A 19,327-nucleotide genomic window follows, 5' to 3' on the forward strand; every position below is an offset into this window, starting at 1 on the left:
TCGAAGTCCTGTAATCGGCTAGTGGCGTAGATAGATAGTACATAATTACTTGGATATGTGTTGTCTGTCTTGTTCCTATTCATACAAGAATTCCGTATAAGATTTGAATGCATTTATTTTCAAGTTTTACGTTTTAATTTAGAAGAAAATTTTAAAATGCTTTGCATAGCGAGGGATGGCCACTTTATTGGCAAAAAATTATGTTATATTTCAGCTTTTCTTTATAATACAGCCCCATCCGCAGTGAAAGGAATTTCGTATTTTTAAAGCAATATGAATAGAACATGCATAGCTTCGTACGAATGCACTGACGTATTTTCATATAAGATTTTTAGGATACCGTACCAAAAGGAGAAAACTAACATTTCGCTGTCCGGCAAGCACGTTTATCATGAAATCATGAATTTGAATTTTTACTGGCGATGTATTTCTGTTGCCACTATAATAACACATATTAAGAACTAGTATATAATACCTAAAATTATAAGCGGCTCCCATACAGCAAACGCGATCTTGTGTCTGTGTTATAGCTTGTACGAAACAATAATGATAGCCAAGCCAAGGCCTATTGTCAGTCACGGCGGCTGTATTAATTTAAGGAGATCAGCTACGCAGGACATATTATATTGCACAAGCATTTACGCAAACACAGGTGCACTCTCATAGTTCAATGGGATCGATAGGAACGGAGAAAGATCAGGCGCAGTGAAGACTTTTAAGTGCTCTCCGGGACCCGGGTATATCAATCACCAACATCCAGACTCCGGGCTTTGTGAAAGGTCCTATAACCCACATAGCTGAATCTGCCCGACGAGTGAATCGAACCTGAGACCACGAGAACAGCAATCGCGATACGAGACTACTAGACCAGCGAGGAATATTGTAAATTGTACGGAACCCTTCGTATGCGAGTCTGACTCTCACTTCATCGGGTTTTTTTCGTCCTGCTCCAGCCCCGTTTTAATTGAGGCCAGCGTTTTCTCTTTTGTTTTTCAATGCGCTCTCATTCAATGCTATTCACGATCTACCGAATGCGCAAAAATTGTATGATGAATTGTAGATGTAGGTCGAGAACAGTTTGAACAAACCTCGGAGGCCTAACAATGGACAGACAATTAATAAACTTTATTTACACGAGTATTTTCCTGCAAACGGTAGTACCAACTACCAGGACAATGTTTTTGAAGGTGGTATTTTTCAGAATTTTCGTTCCATATTTTCGCGTTCAATGTACATTTTAGCAATGTTGAGTCTAGGGCTTAAACCTATAGGGTAGCCTGTGAAATGTGTACCTTTTTTAGTAATATCATATTAGTAAATGTTTAAAAGGAATTCTTTCAGAAGCTGAATTATTTAAATGTCCCGTACGCGAGAATAATGGAGCGTAATGCGGCTCCGTTAATCACCTATTTATGACAAGAACGGTTGGCATTAGTTGCGGAGGCTTTCGTTCAGCAGTGGAAGATCATTGGCTGACATGATGATGATATTTACAGAAGCTTTAATGATGATCTACCAAGAAGCTAGACGGAGTCTCACTTACGGAGAGGAGTATTTCTTGGCAACCTAAATTACAAATGCAATTTTATGCATTTAAGAAATAATATACATTTCTTAGTAAATGCCTGCAATACACTAGAGACCGGTATAATACGGGTTTATGATACCGGCTGAATAGCGGCTAAGTGATTAGGACACAATCGCTAATTGCAAGTCCGCTAATGTAATTGTTATTTCAATACTAGGTCATGATATGTCGACGGACAATAAATCCGTCAAAGCCATTATCTGATTTGATTGCGCCGACCAGAATCCGATTAGAGATACATAATGTAATGGAATCACATTGTTTGTTTATAATATGAAGTATTAGTAATATCATGCGTAGTAACGAACCCACTGTAGTAACTTTATTTTTTATCAACGTTTTAAAGGGTACCGTACCATTATTTATTATTGTTATTTAGAAAATGAGCAAAAAAATCACGTTTGTTGTATGGGAGCATCCCAAAATATTAATTTCGGACGGACGAACGGACGGACGGATAGAGGAGTGAAAACAATATGGTCCCGTTTTACCCTTTGGGTACGGAACCCTAAAAAAGCAAAAAAATACTGCTTTACCTTGTTATTTTATGCAAATCTAGCCGATTTCCCGCGGTTTCACCCGCGTCCCGTGGGAACTACTGCCCGCACCGGGATAACAAAGTTTTCCTCTTTATAATATTAATATAGATATAGCAAAAAGTGTGCACAAAATATATTTTGATAATTGCAGTTCTCGACACTTTTTCTCAAATTTTCTCTCGACAACAAATAGGTAGGGTGGTATGGATTCACGGCAAGCCATATCTTTTTGATGGGGCTACATAAAACATTCACCATGTACGAACTAGCCGAATGGTTTGACTACGTATAGAATAATTATTCAGAACATCGACTACATTTACAGACATTTGACAAATCAGGACCGAATATGCAAATAAATTGAATGACTGCGTTGCAATTAATGGAAAAGTTTTGTAGTTAGTAATGCAAAATTGAAAAGCTGCAGGCATATTTAAACTTATTGTAAAGTTAACATTTAAAAATGCTTTTTTGCTTGTTTCAAAAGTTCTTTTGAAGGTGCACTATCCGCGGGCGACATAATTTATCTTTAATCTTGGTACGCGAAGAAGTTCCCTTGAACGAAGGTAAAACAGAAACAGCTAGTAAAAAAATACTTATAATTGAATTAGAAAGAAACAAAGTACAATCCTGGATGTTTATCGTGGTCTGCAACCGCGAAAGCAGGGATCACAGATTAAAAACCGCATACTGGAATGAATCCACTGCACTGCGTACATTGAGTCAATAAGCTGCTTAAAAGCAGAATTCATAAAGGAAACCAGAAATGGTTTCCTTTGTATGATCGTAATTAATTAATTTGCCATCTAGGTCGTCATACGTAGCATTTTTAGGTCATGGACTTAACCAATATGTTACATTTTGCCAGTCTAGGGTATTACAGACCTGCATGTGCTTATTGGACAATTCTTTTCTTTAGTGTTAGCATAGAAAATCACCGTCGTATGGCAATTCATGAAAATCGTGAATTCCCATATAAATGGATCATTCCATCATAACGGATGAAATGTACGTATAGATATACTTTTGACACATATTTTGGTTTCATTCCGTGAATGAAAAAAGTAATAGAGCCCATGCAAAGTTCCTACTGTGTTGCGTAGGATAGTTGTACTCTAAGATTCATGACAAGTTTGAGGTAGCTGGAAGCTTCTGTGGTAATATTTCAATATTGTTACAAGTATTTTAACACAAAAAGCTTTACACATTAAACGTAATACCAAAACATTGCTGTACCAAGTACCAATACCGAATATGACGTATTCCACAAAACCATTAAAAACACAAATTAATTTTTCAGCACATCAAAGTTAAAACAGGTCTACGAAGTAGCATGAGTGTTAATTTGAAATATGAAGTATTAGACACAAAATGATTGTGGAAGAAAAATAATAACGTACTTGGAGCCGAGGGACCGGCACTTCCGATGTGTTGGTATGAACTTTCCCTGGTGACAGGATCCTTGGAGACGAAGGGACCCGGAGCCGATCTTGTGTGAAGGCGATGTGTTGGCCGTACTCGAGCCTCCAGGAACTATCACTTCTTTGACCGACTCTTTGGAGCCAGCGCAACTGCCCACCGGAGATGGAGGCTCAAGTTTTAGAGATAGCCTGCAATTTCAAATTCTGTTAGATTTGTTAAATTATACAAAAAAAGAAAACAATAACAACAATGTAATAATACAACCCCTGCAATGGCAGTAATACTAGTTTCGCTAATGCTTATAAGTTTTACAATGGCTGAGCGCAAATGTATATATAAATTAGTTTAATACTATTCTAATAGAGTGGCGAGTATGTAGGTATGGCGAACCAATGGAACGCGTGGGCGCGGTGGCACGCAGCGAAATAATTTGGGTACACCATTATTTGGCATTTAATTTGTTGTAGGTAATTGAAATTATGAACTACGCATTAATAGTTGTTTCCTTGTTACTTTCTGCGACTGCATTTAATAGTAGCATTTTTTGTTAATGGCCAGTAATTATTCTTGTTTTTTTTTTTATGATGACCATTTGCTGGGAGGCAATATGTTACATTTTACATTTTATTGCTTTTTTAGAAAAGTACGTTAGTCAATAAAAGTTTGCCATTCCTTTTCTAGACCATAGTTCGCGGAAACTCGACAGGGGCGCTACTGCCCGCTAGAGGGCGCTGAATCAACTCTTGCCCGCGATAGTGGGTCCAAAGACAATAACAATATTTAAAGGCAATTTTATTTGAGTATAAAAGGTGTTAGCATTTTTGCTTGCTTCAGGTGTCTTGAAAATATATGTTGTAGATCTAGACTCTGGACTATAGCTGGTACACAAACTTTTATGCATAACTAAACTTCATCTATACTAATATTATAAAGAGGAAAACTTTGTTTGTTTGTTTGTTTGGTTCTAATGAATAGGCTCAAAAACTACTGGACCGTTTTAAAAAATTCTTTCACCATTCGAAAGCTACATTATCCACGAGTAACATAGGCTATATTTTATCCTGGTACGGGCAGTAGTTACCACGGGACGCGGGTGAAACCGCGGGAAAACGGCTAGTGTTATATAACATAAGTTCGATATCATCATCCTCAGAGCCTTTTTTTCCAACTATGTTGGGGTCGGCTTCCAGTTTAACCGGATGTAGCTGAGTACCAGTTTTACAAGGAGCGTCTGCCCTGCCTGACCTCCTCAACCCAGTTTGTTACCCGGACAATCCAATACCGCTTGGTTAGTCTGGTGTCAGATTTAATGGCTTCTGACTACCCGTAACGACTGCCAAGGATGTTCAATAACAGCTGGGACCTACAGTTTAACGCGCCATCCGAAACACAGGCATTGGTGTCTAGGATATACTTTGAAAGTACATACAAACTTAGAAAAGATGCATTGGTACTTGCCTAACCTGGAATCGAACCCGTGCCCTCATGCTTGAGAGGTTGGTTCTTTGCTCACTAGGCCACCACGACTTTCGACATAAATTTTATATGACAATAGAAATATTAAATGATGCCATGGATTTAGTTTTTTTTTCTTTTGCAGTAGCCATACATACTAAAAGCATAGCAAGCATAGGTAACATCATAAAAGCTCCAACGGTCACAAAAGGGCGGTATCGCTCCCGTTGGAAACTTATATTCTAGAACTATATTATAACAATAAATATAAATCCTTATAAATCCTCACAAATAGAATTCAGCACAGCCTCATTTAAGGGATATAATCATGACACAAAATATTAACATAAAAACTGCTATGAATTAATGTTTTTCCGCATCCAGATTTAATGGTATGATTAAAGTAATTGAATAGTCTCCTTTCAATTATAATACAGGGTGGCCCATCCATAGGCGTCCAAAAGAAAAATTTAGAAGCTCTATGCTATGGGGTATCCGAATCACCCCCATGTATGTGTACCGCAATATGACAACAAATTCGCAGCAAAAAATAAATCATATTACGTAGAAAGAACTACATAGCATCAGATTAGTGACGTCACAAGCAATGCTCAGCATACTGTTGTTATATTAGTTCAGGATCATAAGAACTTTTGTATGGACATTGAGCCCTTTTCAATATTGCTGCGTTTAAGGTAAGTCTCGAATCCTTGCTGCTAACAGCAGATGCCCACCGAATATGATACGACAGCTGTCGGCAGCTAGCATTTAAAACGTACCTTTAAAGTGTTCGTCGATGGCTTTCATATGACTGTTTCATTACTATTGAGAAATGTTAAAAAATGGGTACAAATTGATGAATGGTACTTTCGTGTTTCCAGATGTCATGCATTCATCGCTAGTTAAGGTATATTATTTTCGTTTAATTCTACCTTAAGATCAATCATTGGCCGCATTGAGAAATTATGTACCTCTATAGCATTTAACAATCACGACATGGATTTGATGACAATATGTAATTGTATTTACACGCCTAGAACTGTCAACTGGGAGAAATCCAGTATACCTATATATTAAACAGACTTCGATGAAACTTTAATCTAAATCGCTTCAGATATTTTACGAATCAGTGAAAATAACGCAAGGAAATTCATTTCGCTAATGCTTTGCACATTGTACAGCTAGCCCATCCAGTTTTTTGGTCGACATGTAATAAGTAAGTTTTGTTGTAACAGTAATAGAAATGTATAGGACTTTACTGTTAAGAGGAAATGCGGGTGGACTTTTATACAGAACTTTTATTTATCTGGTTGATTAGCAGGCAATGTTTAATTTTATCATAATTAAACATTCAATTATCTAGTCCCTTCGCCCGCGTTTCCTCTTAAAATTTTGGTTTCTAACGACAGTTTGTGATAATCGAGCTACAATATTTAGTAACATGGAAATATTTCTTATTAATACAATTTGCACAGCCGAGCACAGCATCACAAATAAATACAACCTTATTAATACTAAAAACTTAAAGCTTTTTTAATTCTATTGCCGACTCTTTCTTTTTCAACAAGATAAAAAGTGACAGCAATAGATTTAATGAAGCTTTAACTTTAATGGAGCTTTGTGGAACTGACGGTAAATACGTTTAACATATACTTACTTATACTGGTCATCTTCCAGAAATTTCTGCAGCTCTTCAATATAACGCACGCTGTTCAAGTAATTAGCCACAGAAGGTAGGGGCGGGATTTCATACTCTGATGTCTGGTACTTTTCCAGGGCTTTCAATACGACGGCCATTTTGGCGACCCGGTGAGGCGAATCCGGGGGATGAGCTATGTCTATGTATACAAGATCCGTCAGAAATATACCTGTGGAACAAAGAGATTGGGTAACCTTTAAATTATTGCTTCATAGTGGGCTACAAATTCGGTGAGTGGACCGTGAGTCAAACGTAAATACATACTGGGGAAAAAACCGAGCCCATTTAGTAGGTATTTTCAGTACATTATTCAATTAGGTATCATACTTGCAATGACTAAGCACTCGATGAAAATAAACAATGATCGTTGTGATAAAAGAGTAAAAGTAACACATTTACCCTATTGGAGGCACTAAGTATTGTCTGCTTCTGTACCATGGCTAAATCTGCTATGCCTTATTACAGGCGTTGCAACCGTAAGGTGACTACCATCTATCTCAGCTTTACCTATCACATCAATATTCAACTCATTACACAGGTCAACTCAAATCTGTATAAATAGCTTTTTGTTAAGCTTTTTGCTGTGCATGGTATAATTCTACGAGATTTCTGGATTTAGAATTGTTGTTGTCCATGTTCCTCAACTACAGACCTCTAGTTTTAAATATTTGATCTTTGAGACTGTTTTTTAATTCTATGAATAATAATACATAAGTAACCCAATAATCCTTTTTACAGTCCATAATGTACGGTAGACTGCACATCAGTGGTAACTGCTCAATAGTAATAAGTACGATTTGCCTATAAAACTGTTACCACTAACCTGAAGTTGACTGTACTTACCAAGATAAGGTATACAAGGCAAAGCGATGCATCTCAAATATTCTCTGAGGGCCGTCCAGTTGTCCTTCTCACCAAAGAGTTCCGCAAGTTTGTCGAACTGCTGTTTATCCTTTTTGGACAAGCACGCCCATGTTTTTGTCAACCTGAAAAAAGTAAACGTTCCTTTCATTATTATTTTAAGTATGCATATCTATAATGTATGTTTCCATTCTGTAAGAATAACTGCTGTTCCCAATAGTTTATCTATGTTTTGTTTTGTTTAAAGGTAGGAAATTGACTTACTAGATAGAGATAAGAAATTGACAAATATTGGGAACGGCAGTAACATGATTTCATTAAAATGTTCTTAGTAAGACAGATTTTGACTGACTAGAAGCTATTGATAAATTTTTATCCGGGTATTTTTTTTTTTAATACAGGCACTTATTTATACTTTATGTACAAAAATGGTACTTTGGCGGACTTTATGCCACAAGGCATTCTCTAGCAGTCAACCGTCGGGTTAAAGGGAGAGAAGAAACCATATTCAATTATGTATTTAAACATGCCTTACCTATAAATACTGGCGCTGTGCAACGCCGAAATAACAGCAAAAAGAGAGTGCAAATTATTCAATTCGTGCAATTTCTTCCCAACTTTGATAAAATGTGCCAAAATTTCTGCTCTTGCTTTTGGTGACTGGCCATTTAATATTTCTTGTACTGTCCAAAAACTGACCTGGGGACAAAAAATAATAATATTTATATTATTTCGGTCCTTCCAGTGGGCGGCGATGACGAAGATCTTTTTGACGATTGAGATCTATCAGATATTAAGTTAACCTGTGTATATTATTAATATCATAAAGACGATAACTTTAAAAATATTTCACCATTAGAAAGCTACATTTTCTGCGAGTAAAATAGGTTAATTCTATCAAGGTACGGGCACTAGTTCCCACGGTGAGCGGGTGAAACCGCGGGAAAACGGCTAGTATTCTTATAAATAAACAAAAAATATTTATTTCATTCATTCAAAAGCTGCAAATCATTATCTCTATTCAATGTCATGGTATAGGAAGTTGTTGTACTTTATCTCGACTCGTCGTACTCGCACCGATAGGGAATGAATACCGCTCTGTGTACTGTAACATAACTCCCAACTACAAGCTCTTATTATTATTAAATCATTTAGACGACGATAAGACCTAGAACGCGATCGCTATTCGTGGCAAAAGGAGAATGCCCGTTTTGTTAGGAGATTTGGGCCCCCAGAAAAAAATTGCGTGCCATGGTGGTTTTAACTTTATTTTGAAGAACGACAATTACCTTTTCAGACCCTGAAAACAATTTATATTTTTTTACCCTAGTTTCCGAGAATTATTGATTTTTTTCTGATGAAGAATTGAGGTTATTAGACAATATTTTTTCAAAAACAATTTGCGTTAAAACAATAAAATATTTTTAGTATTAATATTGATTCCCAAATGAAATAAAAACATCAGATATCATCTTTTCTTGCTAAATAATATGTTAAACTGTTTATCTTGCAGTCAGCGGAAGTAGGTTTTGCTGGCACCAGTAGAAATAAATATACTTAGGGCTAAATTGGTTGGAGGAGCATGTGGCTACGTTACAACAACCACAAGGAGATATCTTAAGTTAAGCTACTTGGTCAGATTGCACTTGGGTGACCATCCATTACAAACTTCAGCTGGGTGGCTGCTAGTACTTACATTTAAACTGCTGATTCTGGGTGCATTATTTATACTTGTTATGAGTAGCTAGAATCCAGCAAGTGTGACAACCACTTACCAGGAGGTAACATGTTATAACCCAGTGTATCGGGTATGGAGGTCAGATGGGCAATCACTCTTTGAGCAATACTGTATTCAGCTGCATCGGTTAGACTAAAAGCCGACCCCAAGATTGTTGGCAAACTGGTAGGTACCTAGTATATACGAGTATGTATGACATATATGACAGCATCTCCTGCAAGCGACATAGTAAAATCACTGCCCTGCTACTTAGTAAGATCGCTGTGCCATCTATGATTAGTTGTAGTTTATTTTAGAAAGGGCTTAATTATAAAGGAGTTTAAAATATAGTAAATGCTATACAGATGTTTAATAAGAAAAAACACAACCAATTAAAATAATAGACATTTATTCTTCAAGGAATATGTTGTCTAGAAATTGTGCTGGAGCGCTTATATCATTAAAGCGGTGGCAGTGGTGGTGGTACAGGAATCATCATATCTGTAATTATGTTTCCATCCATGATACCAGTCTCCGGTGCAGACTCCACAGTGTGTTGGCTACTGTCAGCAACGGGTTGCCTCCGGACTTGTCTTGATGCAGCCGCCCAACAAGGAACACAAACTCGTTCCAAATGCAACACCTAATAACAAAAATATTATATTTAGATACTTGATATTCATTAATATTTAATTAGTTCAACACACACATACATATGCATTCATACATTAAGTTTAAATAAATAAGAATAAACACTTACGTGATGTACTGGTGTCCATCTTAGTATAACATTCCTTTGAGGAACTATCTTGACTGACTCTATGAGTTCTGCGACTTGCTGTTGACAAGCCACATGCGTAGCATATGTTTAGGTGTCCACGAGCAGGGGATACAAGTGACAGATTTGAGTTAGATGCTGTCTGGTTTTGTAATAATACAAAACATTTCACACACAGGATATCATCAGAAGATATCTGGAAAAAATGACAAAATAAAATGTAAGGTAGTTTAGAGACGTGTGAAATCCACAAACATAATAAAACAAACTTACCAATGTAGGTGTTTAGAAGGATAAGCATTGGTTCATCTATTTCTTCAATTTAACGTCTACGAAGATTAGGCCCTATACGTAAAGAGAAATTAACACACTGGCGAGACAAAGAGTAGTTTACTCGACTTCTACCAGGTGCAGACATTTTTCCGGAGTAAAACAACAATATCACTAAAAACAAGAGTCCAATGCTCACGAGTCAATGTGCTCACTTATCATTAAGAAAAGAGTCCAATATCTAAAAAAAAACCACTGGAGGCACGAAAACGATTAGCTCGACAGTTTTTACGCAAATTGTAACTATCAGAAGCAAATACGGAGGAATAAATTCAACTCTACGCATAACAACCGGCACGAAAACAATTTGAATGACGTATTGATTTGACAGATAGACTCGCGTTCCGAGTAGATGTTACCATGTTAAATATTTTGTTAATCGATTTTCTAAATCGATTTGTTATAAATAATATCATTTACTAATTATTGTGTTATTGTTGTATTCCATGTATGGTGTTAGGTGTAACCGTTTTATAGATATAGTTCAGTGGTGACTTTTGTTAGTGTTGATATTTTATTGTTTATGCAACAGTTATAAACAGTTTTTCTTTCTTCTTTTCTTGTTTACTATTTACGAGTGCATACTTAATATATATACTTGTACATTTTGATATAAGAGAAAAATGCTATATATTATATCGATATTTTCAATCGATCACCTCGTTCATTTAAATGAGATAGTCTGTCGTCTACCTGGCAACATTCACGTTAAGTTTTAATGGCGGAACTAGCTTAGATTCAATAAAATAAATATTAATTATGTTTTTCAATGCTAGGGTACAAGAAATTCTGAAAAAAAATAGTTAGTTTTATAAAATTAGGACTTGATTTTTAATAATAAAATATTCTTGACACTCTATCACAAATAAGGGGCCCAACGGGTGGCAATGTCCTTTCCACCCACGATTTTTGTCGAGTACCGAGGTCAATACTTCCGTATAGTATAAAAAATATCCTTGTTATGTAAAAGTTACATTACTAGAAACTTTCATTATAATCCGTTAATTAGTTTTTGCGTGAAAGACTAACAAACTACCATAAATCTTCACATCAGAAACTTCCTTGTTTATAAAATCATACTTAGATTTGTTTCTACATAAACAGTAGGCAATTACCGAGTAAAAACTAAACATACTCAATTGGTACATTTTTACCCGACTACCAGGGAGGGTTATGTTTTGTCACATGTAATCATAACAAAGTCTAGAAGTGACAAAACAAGTCAGAAGCCGTCTAAGAATAGACAAAAGGATTACATCATTTCCTTTTTACCACAGGAAGTCGTCATCATCAATTACCTACAATCCTAGAATAGTCCACTTTATTGCCAACATTCTTTAATCCTTACTAATGTTATAAACTAAGCTGCTGCCAGCGGTTTCACCCGCATCCCGTTGGAACTTTTTTACGAACTCGGCTAACAAGCCTTTAGCCTTTCTCGATAAATGGGCTATCTAACAGAGAAAGATTTTTTCAAATCGGACCTATAGTTTCTGAGGTTAGCGCGTTCAAGCAAACAAACTCTTCAGTTTCATAATATTAGTAGTATAGATGCGAAAGTAACATCTGTCTGCTGCGTTTTGACGCCAAAACTACTGAACTAATTTAAATGGAACTGTGGGACCGCGGGGAACAGTCAGTTTTAAACATGTAAGTATGCTTCACTTCTGACAGCAGCATCTGAGCTTATATTAGCGATAGTGAATTTTTTAAACGGATAAACTGATTCAAAGTGATAATATAGGCGATTGGAGTGAGGACCTAAGGAGATACTTTTTATCCGGACGCAGGAGGTAATTCCTACGAAAGGCCGAAAACGCGACGGAAAGTTAGTCATATTATAATAAAGGATAGAGTATACACACACAGAGATAACGTAGCTTCCGATAACCACTTCACCATACACACCAACATTTACTCTTATCTACTTAAGTATTCATACTGACCCTATTAAATCTTTTGGTAAACGCCACCACATTAGGAGCCACCGTCAACTTATTCAGCTTATTCCATCCACAGGTAGTCAATTCCTCTGGCCTTATAGATTTGAAGCAAGGCAAGTCAAGCAAAGTCAGCTGGTTTGCTATATCTTCAGGAGTTATTCGGAGAGCTGAACACACTATCTCGTCCCAGGATTGGTTGATAGAAGACGCTGGTGGGAGGCTACTGGTCTTGTACTGGTAAACTGGGTCGTGTTGTCTGCCATTCCCGTTTTCGCCATGACTGGAAAAGAATTCATTGTGAAGTCAATATGCATGTTTATGATAGCTCAAATCTAAAGTACCAAAATAAAATACTCAATATCTTATAAAAATGGTATTTCTAATTATTTGCTGGGTTTGTCATATAAATGAACAATTGCTGATAAAGATAAAAGATTAAGATTCATTTATTGCATAACTGTGTAGTACACAGTGTGTACATTGATTGTATGTAAATAAAAACTACCTTGAGATCGAAAAAAAATTGTATGTAAGCATTATAATAATTAAATATGTATAATAACACTATGTCAGTGGACTAGTTTTTAGTTAGGTACTAGCTAAGTAAGTATAAATACTTTTGTGCCTGTACAAAAGACCACTGTACCGATTTGCAAAGATTCTTTCACTGCTGGGAAGCTGCACTGTTCCTGAGTAACAGAGGCTATATTTTGTCCGAGCACGGGAAAAGTTTCCCCATGACTTTGATGAAACCACAGGAAAGTAGCTAGTACGTAAATAACTCTGAATCATAACATTGTCATTTACTGATAAAGCCACTAGTGCCTACGCTACATTTCTCTACTTGTTTTTTAAACACAGGAGCCAAATTTTAAGCTATAAAATATACTTGTGTAAAAAAGTGTTGCCTGAATTATAGTCACACTTTTATTATTTACATAGTAATGTGTTTCAGACTATTGCAGTTGATAACTAGTTCAAACCAGTTTATAATAAACTTGTTTGTGATGGACTGTTCAATACGATTAAAACCAGTGTACAATAGAATAAATTAGAAAGTTACATGTTAAATACATTATATGCGAAATCGAATAAAGGTGATTTAGATGCAATTTGGTATAAACATAGATTGTCATCTCATTCCAGCTGTCTTTCATTTGATTTAATATTGAATTGTTTGAGATTCGAATTTTTCGAAGCAAATTCAATATTCTTTCAATCATCATTATCTGTGAAGCCTTTTTCCAACAATGTTGGTATTGGCTTCCAGTTTAACTGGATGCAGCTGAGGCTGAGAACCAGTGTTGTACATAATATTCATTCAATCTAAAATAAAATATAGCTGATAGTCCAGCACCTTACAATATAATAAGGATAAAATTTCAATTCATTGCAATCTCTTTATGTAGCTTGTAAACATAATAGCTAACTTTATCTCAGGCTGACCTTTTGCATTGTATGTAATAATAACTTGTTCAAACAAAGTCTCCTACTTATAAACATCCTGAAGAAATAAGTCTTAACAATCTAGGAGTCTATATTCAATAACAATTGGACGTAGTTATGCAGAAACGATCCAACCCACAAGTCACCCGAAATCGAGTTATTGTGATTGAACAGCCTAAAATTTAGCATATGGTTATCTAAATTCAATATAATTCAACAATAAAACCTCTAGTACCTTTACTAGTTAGAATAAAAAAGAATACAACTGAAACGCGTAAATGCTTATATCTCAAATTCAAGTTTAATTTGAGATATAAGCATTTACGCGTACAGTGGGTTGGAACGTTTCTGCATAACTACGTCCAATTTATGATTACATGGCTATATCTTACCCATAGTTGTAGTAACATGCACAGTCATCCTTAGTTAAGCTTGTCTGGCTGTTTAGAGGAATGTTAGATGATTTCTTATTACTTTGTTTGCAGGATGGCTTGTTCTCAAGCGGCCAGTTCTCTTCATCTTCATGCTGAAATTATAATTCACGTGTTAGTTGCATCATTACTATTTACAAGCCTTTCTTCCTTATTAATAGAAGCGAGGCAATAAAATGCAAAGAAAACCCAATAATAATGATTTAAACATTATTTTAGGACTAAGTTGTGTCCATTTTTTTTAATGATACGGTAAGACACCATACTCAATACCCTGGGCTGCTTGATTGTCTGATCTTTGGTAATGGATATTAATACACAAACAGCAGCAATTAAAAAAAGCTTTGAACTTGAGCCTTTCATGTTAAGGTATAATACAGATATCTGATTCAAATAAATATAACTGACGAAAGTGATTTGAAATGAACACATTTATTTGAATCTCCTTATTTAAAGAAGCCTTTAAATAAGTGTTTGTATGTCTAACAGACAGTTTATGGTCAATGTCAATGGTACATATTTTTTGGTATAGCTACTTGAATCATATATTTTTATAGAAGGTTCAAATCAATGGTGGACAGACTAAGTTAACCTTGAATGGTTTATTTCTCAAGCTGTTAATATAATAAACAGATCCAAAAAATTAACATCAATTTGAAATCTTACATCAGCACTTTTTAGAATTAAGCAAAATATTGTAAAATTATGTACAAAGTGAAATAATAAACGATTGATTGATTGAATGTTCCCTGTTTTTACAAAACACATAAGCAAGTAATATGCAAAAATTTTACCAGCACATAGGTGTAATACTGAAAGAAGCATAAACTATACATAGAATTTCAGAATAACACAGAAAACACAAAGTTGTCATGCAATATAATTTATCTTCCATAGATATATATTTATTTATAAAAATATCATTGGAAAGCATTGCAAAACAAGCATTTTGCAGACATGGTTAGTAAGCAAAAAGAATTTTAGAAATATGGTATATACCTCAACTATCCTCAAGACTGCTAAACTATCACTTAAAATATCTCGGGGCATGTTGGCCTTACTACAGCATATACCTACTGTAAAAAAATGTATTTATCACAAAAATGGAACATGAACACAAAATCATTAAAACACCATAAAATTCACACAACAAAAACACTGTGCAGTCTGTAGTAGTACTTATCGGACAATGGAGTCTCTAATTTTCATCAGAAATCATTAAACAAAAGTACATCATTAATAATTATCAACAAACAAATAATAATTTTAGTGTGATAACAAAATATAATTTCTAAGTACACATTATGGGAAATTGTTAATGGACGTTGCGGTGCCGGGATCCTTAATATTCATTAAAACTAAAATACTCATTTAGCAGTGAAATGTAAATAATAAATTGACAATTTATTATTAAATTAGCATCCCATATACTGATGTCTGACCTTTATAAGATTCCTGGCAATTGCTTCGTCGTGAAAGGGGCTATACATTTCTAATGGATTTCTAGGCACATAACACTACTTACCATTGCATTAAAGGGTGAATAACATATAAAATAAGCTACGTAGAAATTAAATAATTTGCACTTGATTAAAATGAAGAAAGACTTCACCACAATTTATAATGCGGTGTTACAAGGGTAAAAAAAATATTTTTTAATTATTCTAATAATTTGCAATTTTATTATGTCTACGGGAGAACAGGCAATTATATTTATATTTGAAACATGTTTAAAATGGTTTAAAAATACGTGAATCACAAAATAATTGCAGACAGCTGCGAATGGGGCATTAAATATTGTCAGTATCCTGTTGATTGGAGTAAGAAGTTGTCTAGATGATTGACTAATCGATCAACTCACAGAGAAGTTGTTTGGATGATTGACTAATCGATCAACTCACAGCTGAAAGCTTGAAATTCACGAACTTAACATGTGCAAGACTTAGGGGCACCAAGAAACCAATGGAAAATATAAGTACCCAAAATGTGCAAGTTTGGCTGTTGGGTATATAAGTAGCTTAGCTACTTGCAAACTGTTCTGGACTTGTTGCACATAACAGTTGTTCTGGCACATGCTAGAGGAAGTGTGCAAGCTTCGGCCATATGTATTCCCAGGCTTTATTTAGAGAGTTTCATTAATCAAAGATCTTTTACTGAGTATGATACCTATCAGATATTGGTTCTATGTTTAGTACCTAGCTAGTACAAGTAGTCTCTGGTTAGTTGACATTATTTTTTTTTGACAGATGACTAACCTCTTAGATCTGTAAATTCGTGACTTCATTCGCCATCATAGTGAAGAAGACATAAAACTTTAATACAAAAATGGCTAAACCAGTGGATTTGGAACTGAAGAAAGCATTTATTGAATTGCAACTTAAAATGGTGGAGACCAGCGAAAAAATTCAGGTCATAGACTCTCAAATCGATGTGCTAAAGCGAGTCCTGGCACATGTAGATATTACTCAACGAGAGATCAGTACATTCCCACCTGATACTAAAACTTATGAATCCGTTGGCAGAATGTTCCTTCTCACTAATTTAGATGAAGTCAAGAGCAACCTGAAGACACGAGAGGCTCAATTATCAACCCGCACATCAGAGTTAGAGAACAGTAAACAGTATTTAGAGAAAAATCTCAAAGAGAGTGAAGACAACATCAGAGAAATGGTACAACAGAGGAAGGAGCAAAGTGACACTAAAGCTAACTAAAAAAAGATTTCTAAATTGTGTTATTTTTAGAACTGAAATACTTATGTATTCATTAATTTATTATTATTCATTTTGTAACCAATTTATTCATCTCAATTTTAATTTTAATTAATTCATTTTTAAGCTCTCGGAACTGCATGATTGGTCCTCTGGTGGCACCCTAAGACTATAATTTTGTGTCCATTGATAATGTAGTGGACTACAATGTTGCTTTTACCTTAATGACTATTTGAGTGTTCTTATATTGTATCCGTTTTTATCTCTAAATAAATAAAATTACTATCAAAAAACCCTTTAATATCCTAATAGTTATGTATTAATGCGCCCGTTGACTGCTTATAAAACTGTTCGAGTTAATATTAAGCTTTTTAAATGTTTCTTCCAAAATAGTTTTAATTAACAATAAATACTTTTATACTTCACATTTCTGTTTTATTTGCTAGTAGTGTATCAATCAAGCATACTTGATGTGTGGGTCTAAAATGATTAAAAAAATACCAGCAATATTTCATGTGTTGGAGTTTGAATGAAAAAGAAATTACCTGTTGGTGTAATTTATATACATTTTGGTACTAAAGGACAATGGACAGAATATACTTAGCTCTGCCAGCCATTTAATCAATTCCAGTGGGAACTACTGCCTGTACCAGGATAAAGTGTAGCCTATGTTACTCGGGAAGAGTGTAGCTTTCCAACAGTGACATAATCTTTCAAATCGGTTCAGTACTCTTATTTCTTTCTGAACTTTTAATGTAAAAACAAACAAAAATAATTTTCTCTTCATTAAATCAGTGTAGAATTGCATAAAAGTATAGGGTCATTTCGCCTGTTCGCGTCCATTTAGTGCAGTTGGCAAGTTTGACGGCGATAATAAAAATGCCCCAGCACTCATTTCTATGACAAATTTGTGTAATGTATTCATTATATACTCTATTTTAAGATTAACTTTCAGTTGTATTAGAAATATCTTTCGTTTTCTATTTAAATAGGTAAACCTCAGAATTAGGCGTTTTACCCAGTTTGCGTCCACAAAATCCAAATCGCGTCCACCCATGGTCCAGTTCGCGTCCAGCAGCTTAGAAAAGGAATATAGGGGTGAAATTTTTAAGAATTAATAAAGAAAGATTGTATTTGATCAATTTCTTCATTTAACAATAAACTTAATTATTAAAAATCAACATTATCATCATTTAAAATTCACTTTAAAAAATAAAAATAATTCTTCTCAACATTGGTTTAAGTAACTTAAAATAAGATTAAACAGTACATTTTTTTTATTAAGATATATACGTGGTTATAAGTAAATTATAATTTAATTTTAATTATTTTTTATTTATTTATTTTTATTGGCTTACCAACAATTGTTAACACAATCATAATTACGATAACACCTGGCTAAAACAATAGTGGTGTGTCACAATTTTTAACAGGTAAGCACCACATGTAATGTATGTGTATAATTTAAATATAATTTAATTATACAGGGTGGCCCATCCATAGGCGTCCAAAATAAAAATTTTGAAGCTCTATGCTATGGGGTATCCGAATCACCCCCATGTATGTTCAGCGATTTTTTGTAGTTTAGGAGCTAGAATTGTTTTTAATTTTTTTCCGTAATTTTCATTTCAACATTGTTTTTCCTATTTTTTTTTTTTTTTCCTAACGTTCACAGATGTTTTTTTGTGTAATTAATCATCATGATAGTAGCTAACACCTTAAAAAAAGCAGTTTGGCTAAACATTCTAGAACTTAAATAAAATTTTATCTGAAGTTCAAAATTAGAAACCTGCTTAGAAACCCCTTATAAATTTTTTAAGCCCTTAACATTTTTGGCTACTGAACTCTAACAGTAATTTTGAACTTCAGATAAAATTTTATGTAAGTTCTAGAATGTTTAGCCAAACTGCTTTTTTCAGGTGTTAGCTATTATCATGATGAATAAATACCAAAAAATCATCTGTAAACGTTAGGAAAAAAAGGTAAAATAGAAAAAACAATGTTGAAATGAAAATTACGGAAAAAAAATAAAAACAATTCTAGCTCCTAAACTACAAAAAATCGCTGAACATACATGGGGGTGATTTGGATACCCCATAGCATAGAGCTTCTAAATTTTTCTTTTGGACGCCTATGGATGGGCCACCCTGTATATATAATTTAAATATTTAATTATAATTTCATTATAACCACGTATATATCTTAATAAAAAAATTATAACCACGTTTATATCTTAATAAAAAATGTACTGTTTAATCTTAATATATTAAGTAATTTCATTTAAGATAAGTTCTTCGGATACAGGAAAAAAGAAGGAAAAGACAACATACACAGAAGAAGATTTAAAGAAAGCATTAAATGATATTCGAGAGAAGAATAAATCGATAAAAAAAAATATGCAAAGAATAT

At 34.5% G+C, this 19,327-nt stretch overlaps 2 protein-coding genes and 2 long non-coding RNA genes across 5 annotated transcripts in view; 2 read left to right on the forward strand and 2 right to left on the reverse strand.

The window, feature by feature from the left end:
- LOC124644845 (ras-specific guanine nucleotide-releasing factor RalGPS2) overlaps window positions 1-15,831 on the reverse strand; it is a 32,284-nt gene extending 16,453 nt beyond the window's left edge. The window contains exons 1-8 of the mRNA XM_047184453.1: window positions 15,735-15,831; window positions 15,209-15,285; window positions 14,171-14,304; window positions 12,336-12,612; window positions 8,100-8,263; window positions 7,547-7,689; window positions 6,662-6,872; window positions 3,528-3,737 (exon numbers count right to left, since the gene is read on the reverse strand). Coding sequence (XP_047040409.1) covers window positions 3,528-3,737; window positions 6,662-6,872; window positions 7,547-7,689; window positions 8,100-8,263; window positions 12,336-12,612; window positions 14,171-14,304; window positions 15,209-15,259 — 1,190 coding nt within the window. The 5' untranslated portion in view covers window positions 15,260-15,285; window positions 15,735-15,831. The remainder of the gene's footprint in view (window positions 1-3,527; window positions 3,738-6,661; window positions 6,873-7,546; window positions 7,690-8,099; window positions 8,264-12,335; window positions 12,613-14,170; window positions 14,305-15,208; window positions 15,286-15,734) is intronic.
- Window positions 9,674-11,282, reverse strand: LOC124644846. Of its 2 annotated transcripts, XR_006986120.1 has the most exons (3): window positions 10,333-11,277; window positions 10,042-10,255; window positions 9,674-9,924 (listed from the first exon to the last, which is right to left on the reverse strand). It is a non-coding gene; the product is annotated as an uncharacterized LOC124644846 (long non-coding RNA). The 2 variants fall into 2 exon arrangements; XR_006986119.1 differs by having other exon boundaries at window positions 10,042-11,282.
- LOC124644847 lies at window positions 11,320-12,703 on the forward strand. The gene is made up of 2 exons (XR_006986121.1): window positions 11,320-12,039; window positions 12,409-12,703. It is a non-coding gene; the product is annotated as an uncharacterized LOC124644847 (long non-coding RNA).
- Window positions 15,832-16,451: 620 nt separating the features above from the next.
- LOC124645375 (prefoldin subunit 1) lies at window positions 16,452-17,343 on the forward strand. Its single transcript, XM_047185178.1, has one exon. The coding sequence runs from the start codon at window positions 16,535-16,537 to the stop codon at window positions 16,919-16,921; it is 387 nt and encodes a 128-aa protein (XP_047041134.1). The 5' UTR covers window positions 16,452-16,534; the 3' UTR covers window positions 16,922-17,343.
- Window positions 17,344-19,327: the final 1,984 nt, after the last annotated feature.

This window comes from Helicoverpa zea, chromosome 31 (assembly GCF_022581195.2).
Source record: "Helicoverpa zea isolate HzStark_Cry1AcR chromosome 31, ilHelZeax1.1, whole genome shotgun sequence".
Classification (NCBI taxonomy): domain Eukaryota; kingdom Metazoa; phylum Arthropoda; class Insecta; order Lepidoptera; family Noctuidae; genus Helicoverpa; species Helicoverpa zea.

Bases quoted from the DNA above. Each gene is read 5' to 3' on its own strand.
- LOC124645375 (XM_047185178.1), top strand. From the start codon at position 16,535: ATGGCTAAACCAGTGGATTTGGAACTGAAGAAAGCATTTATTGAATTG.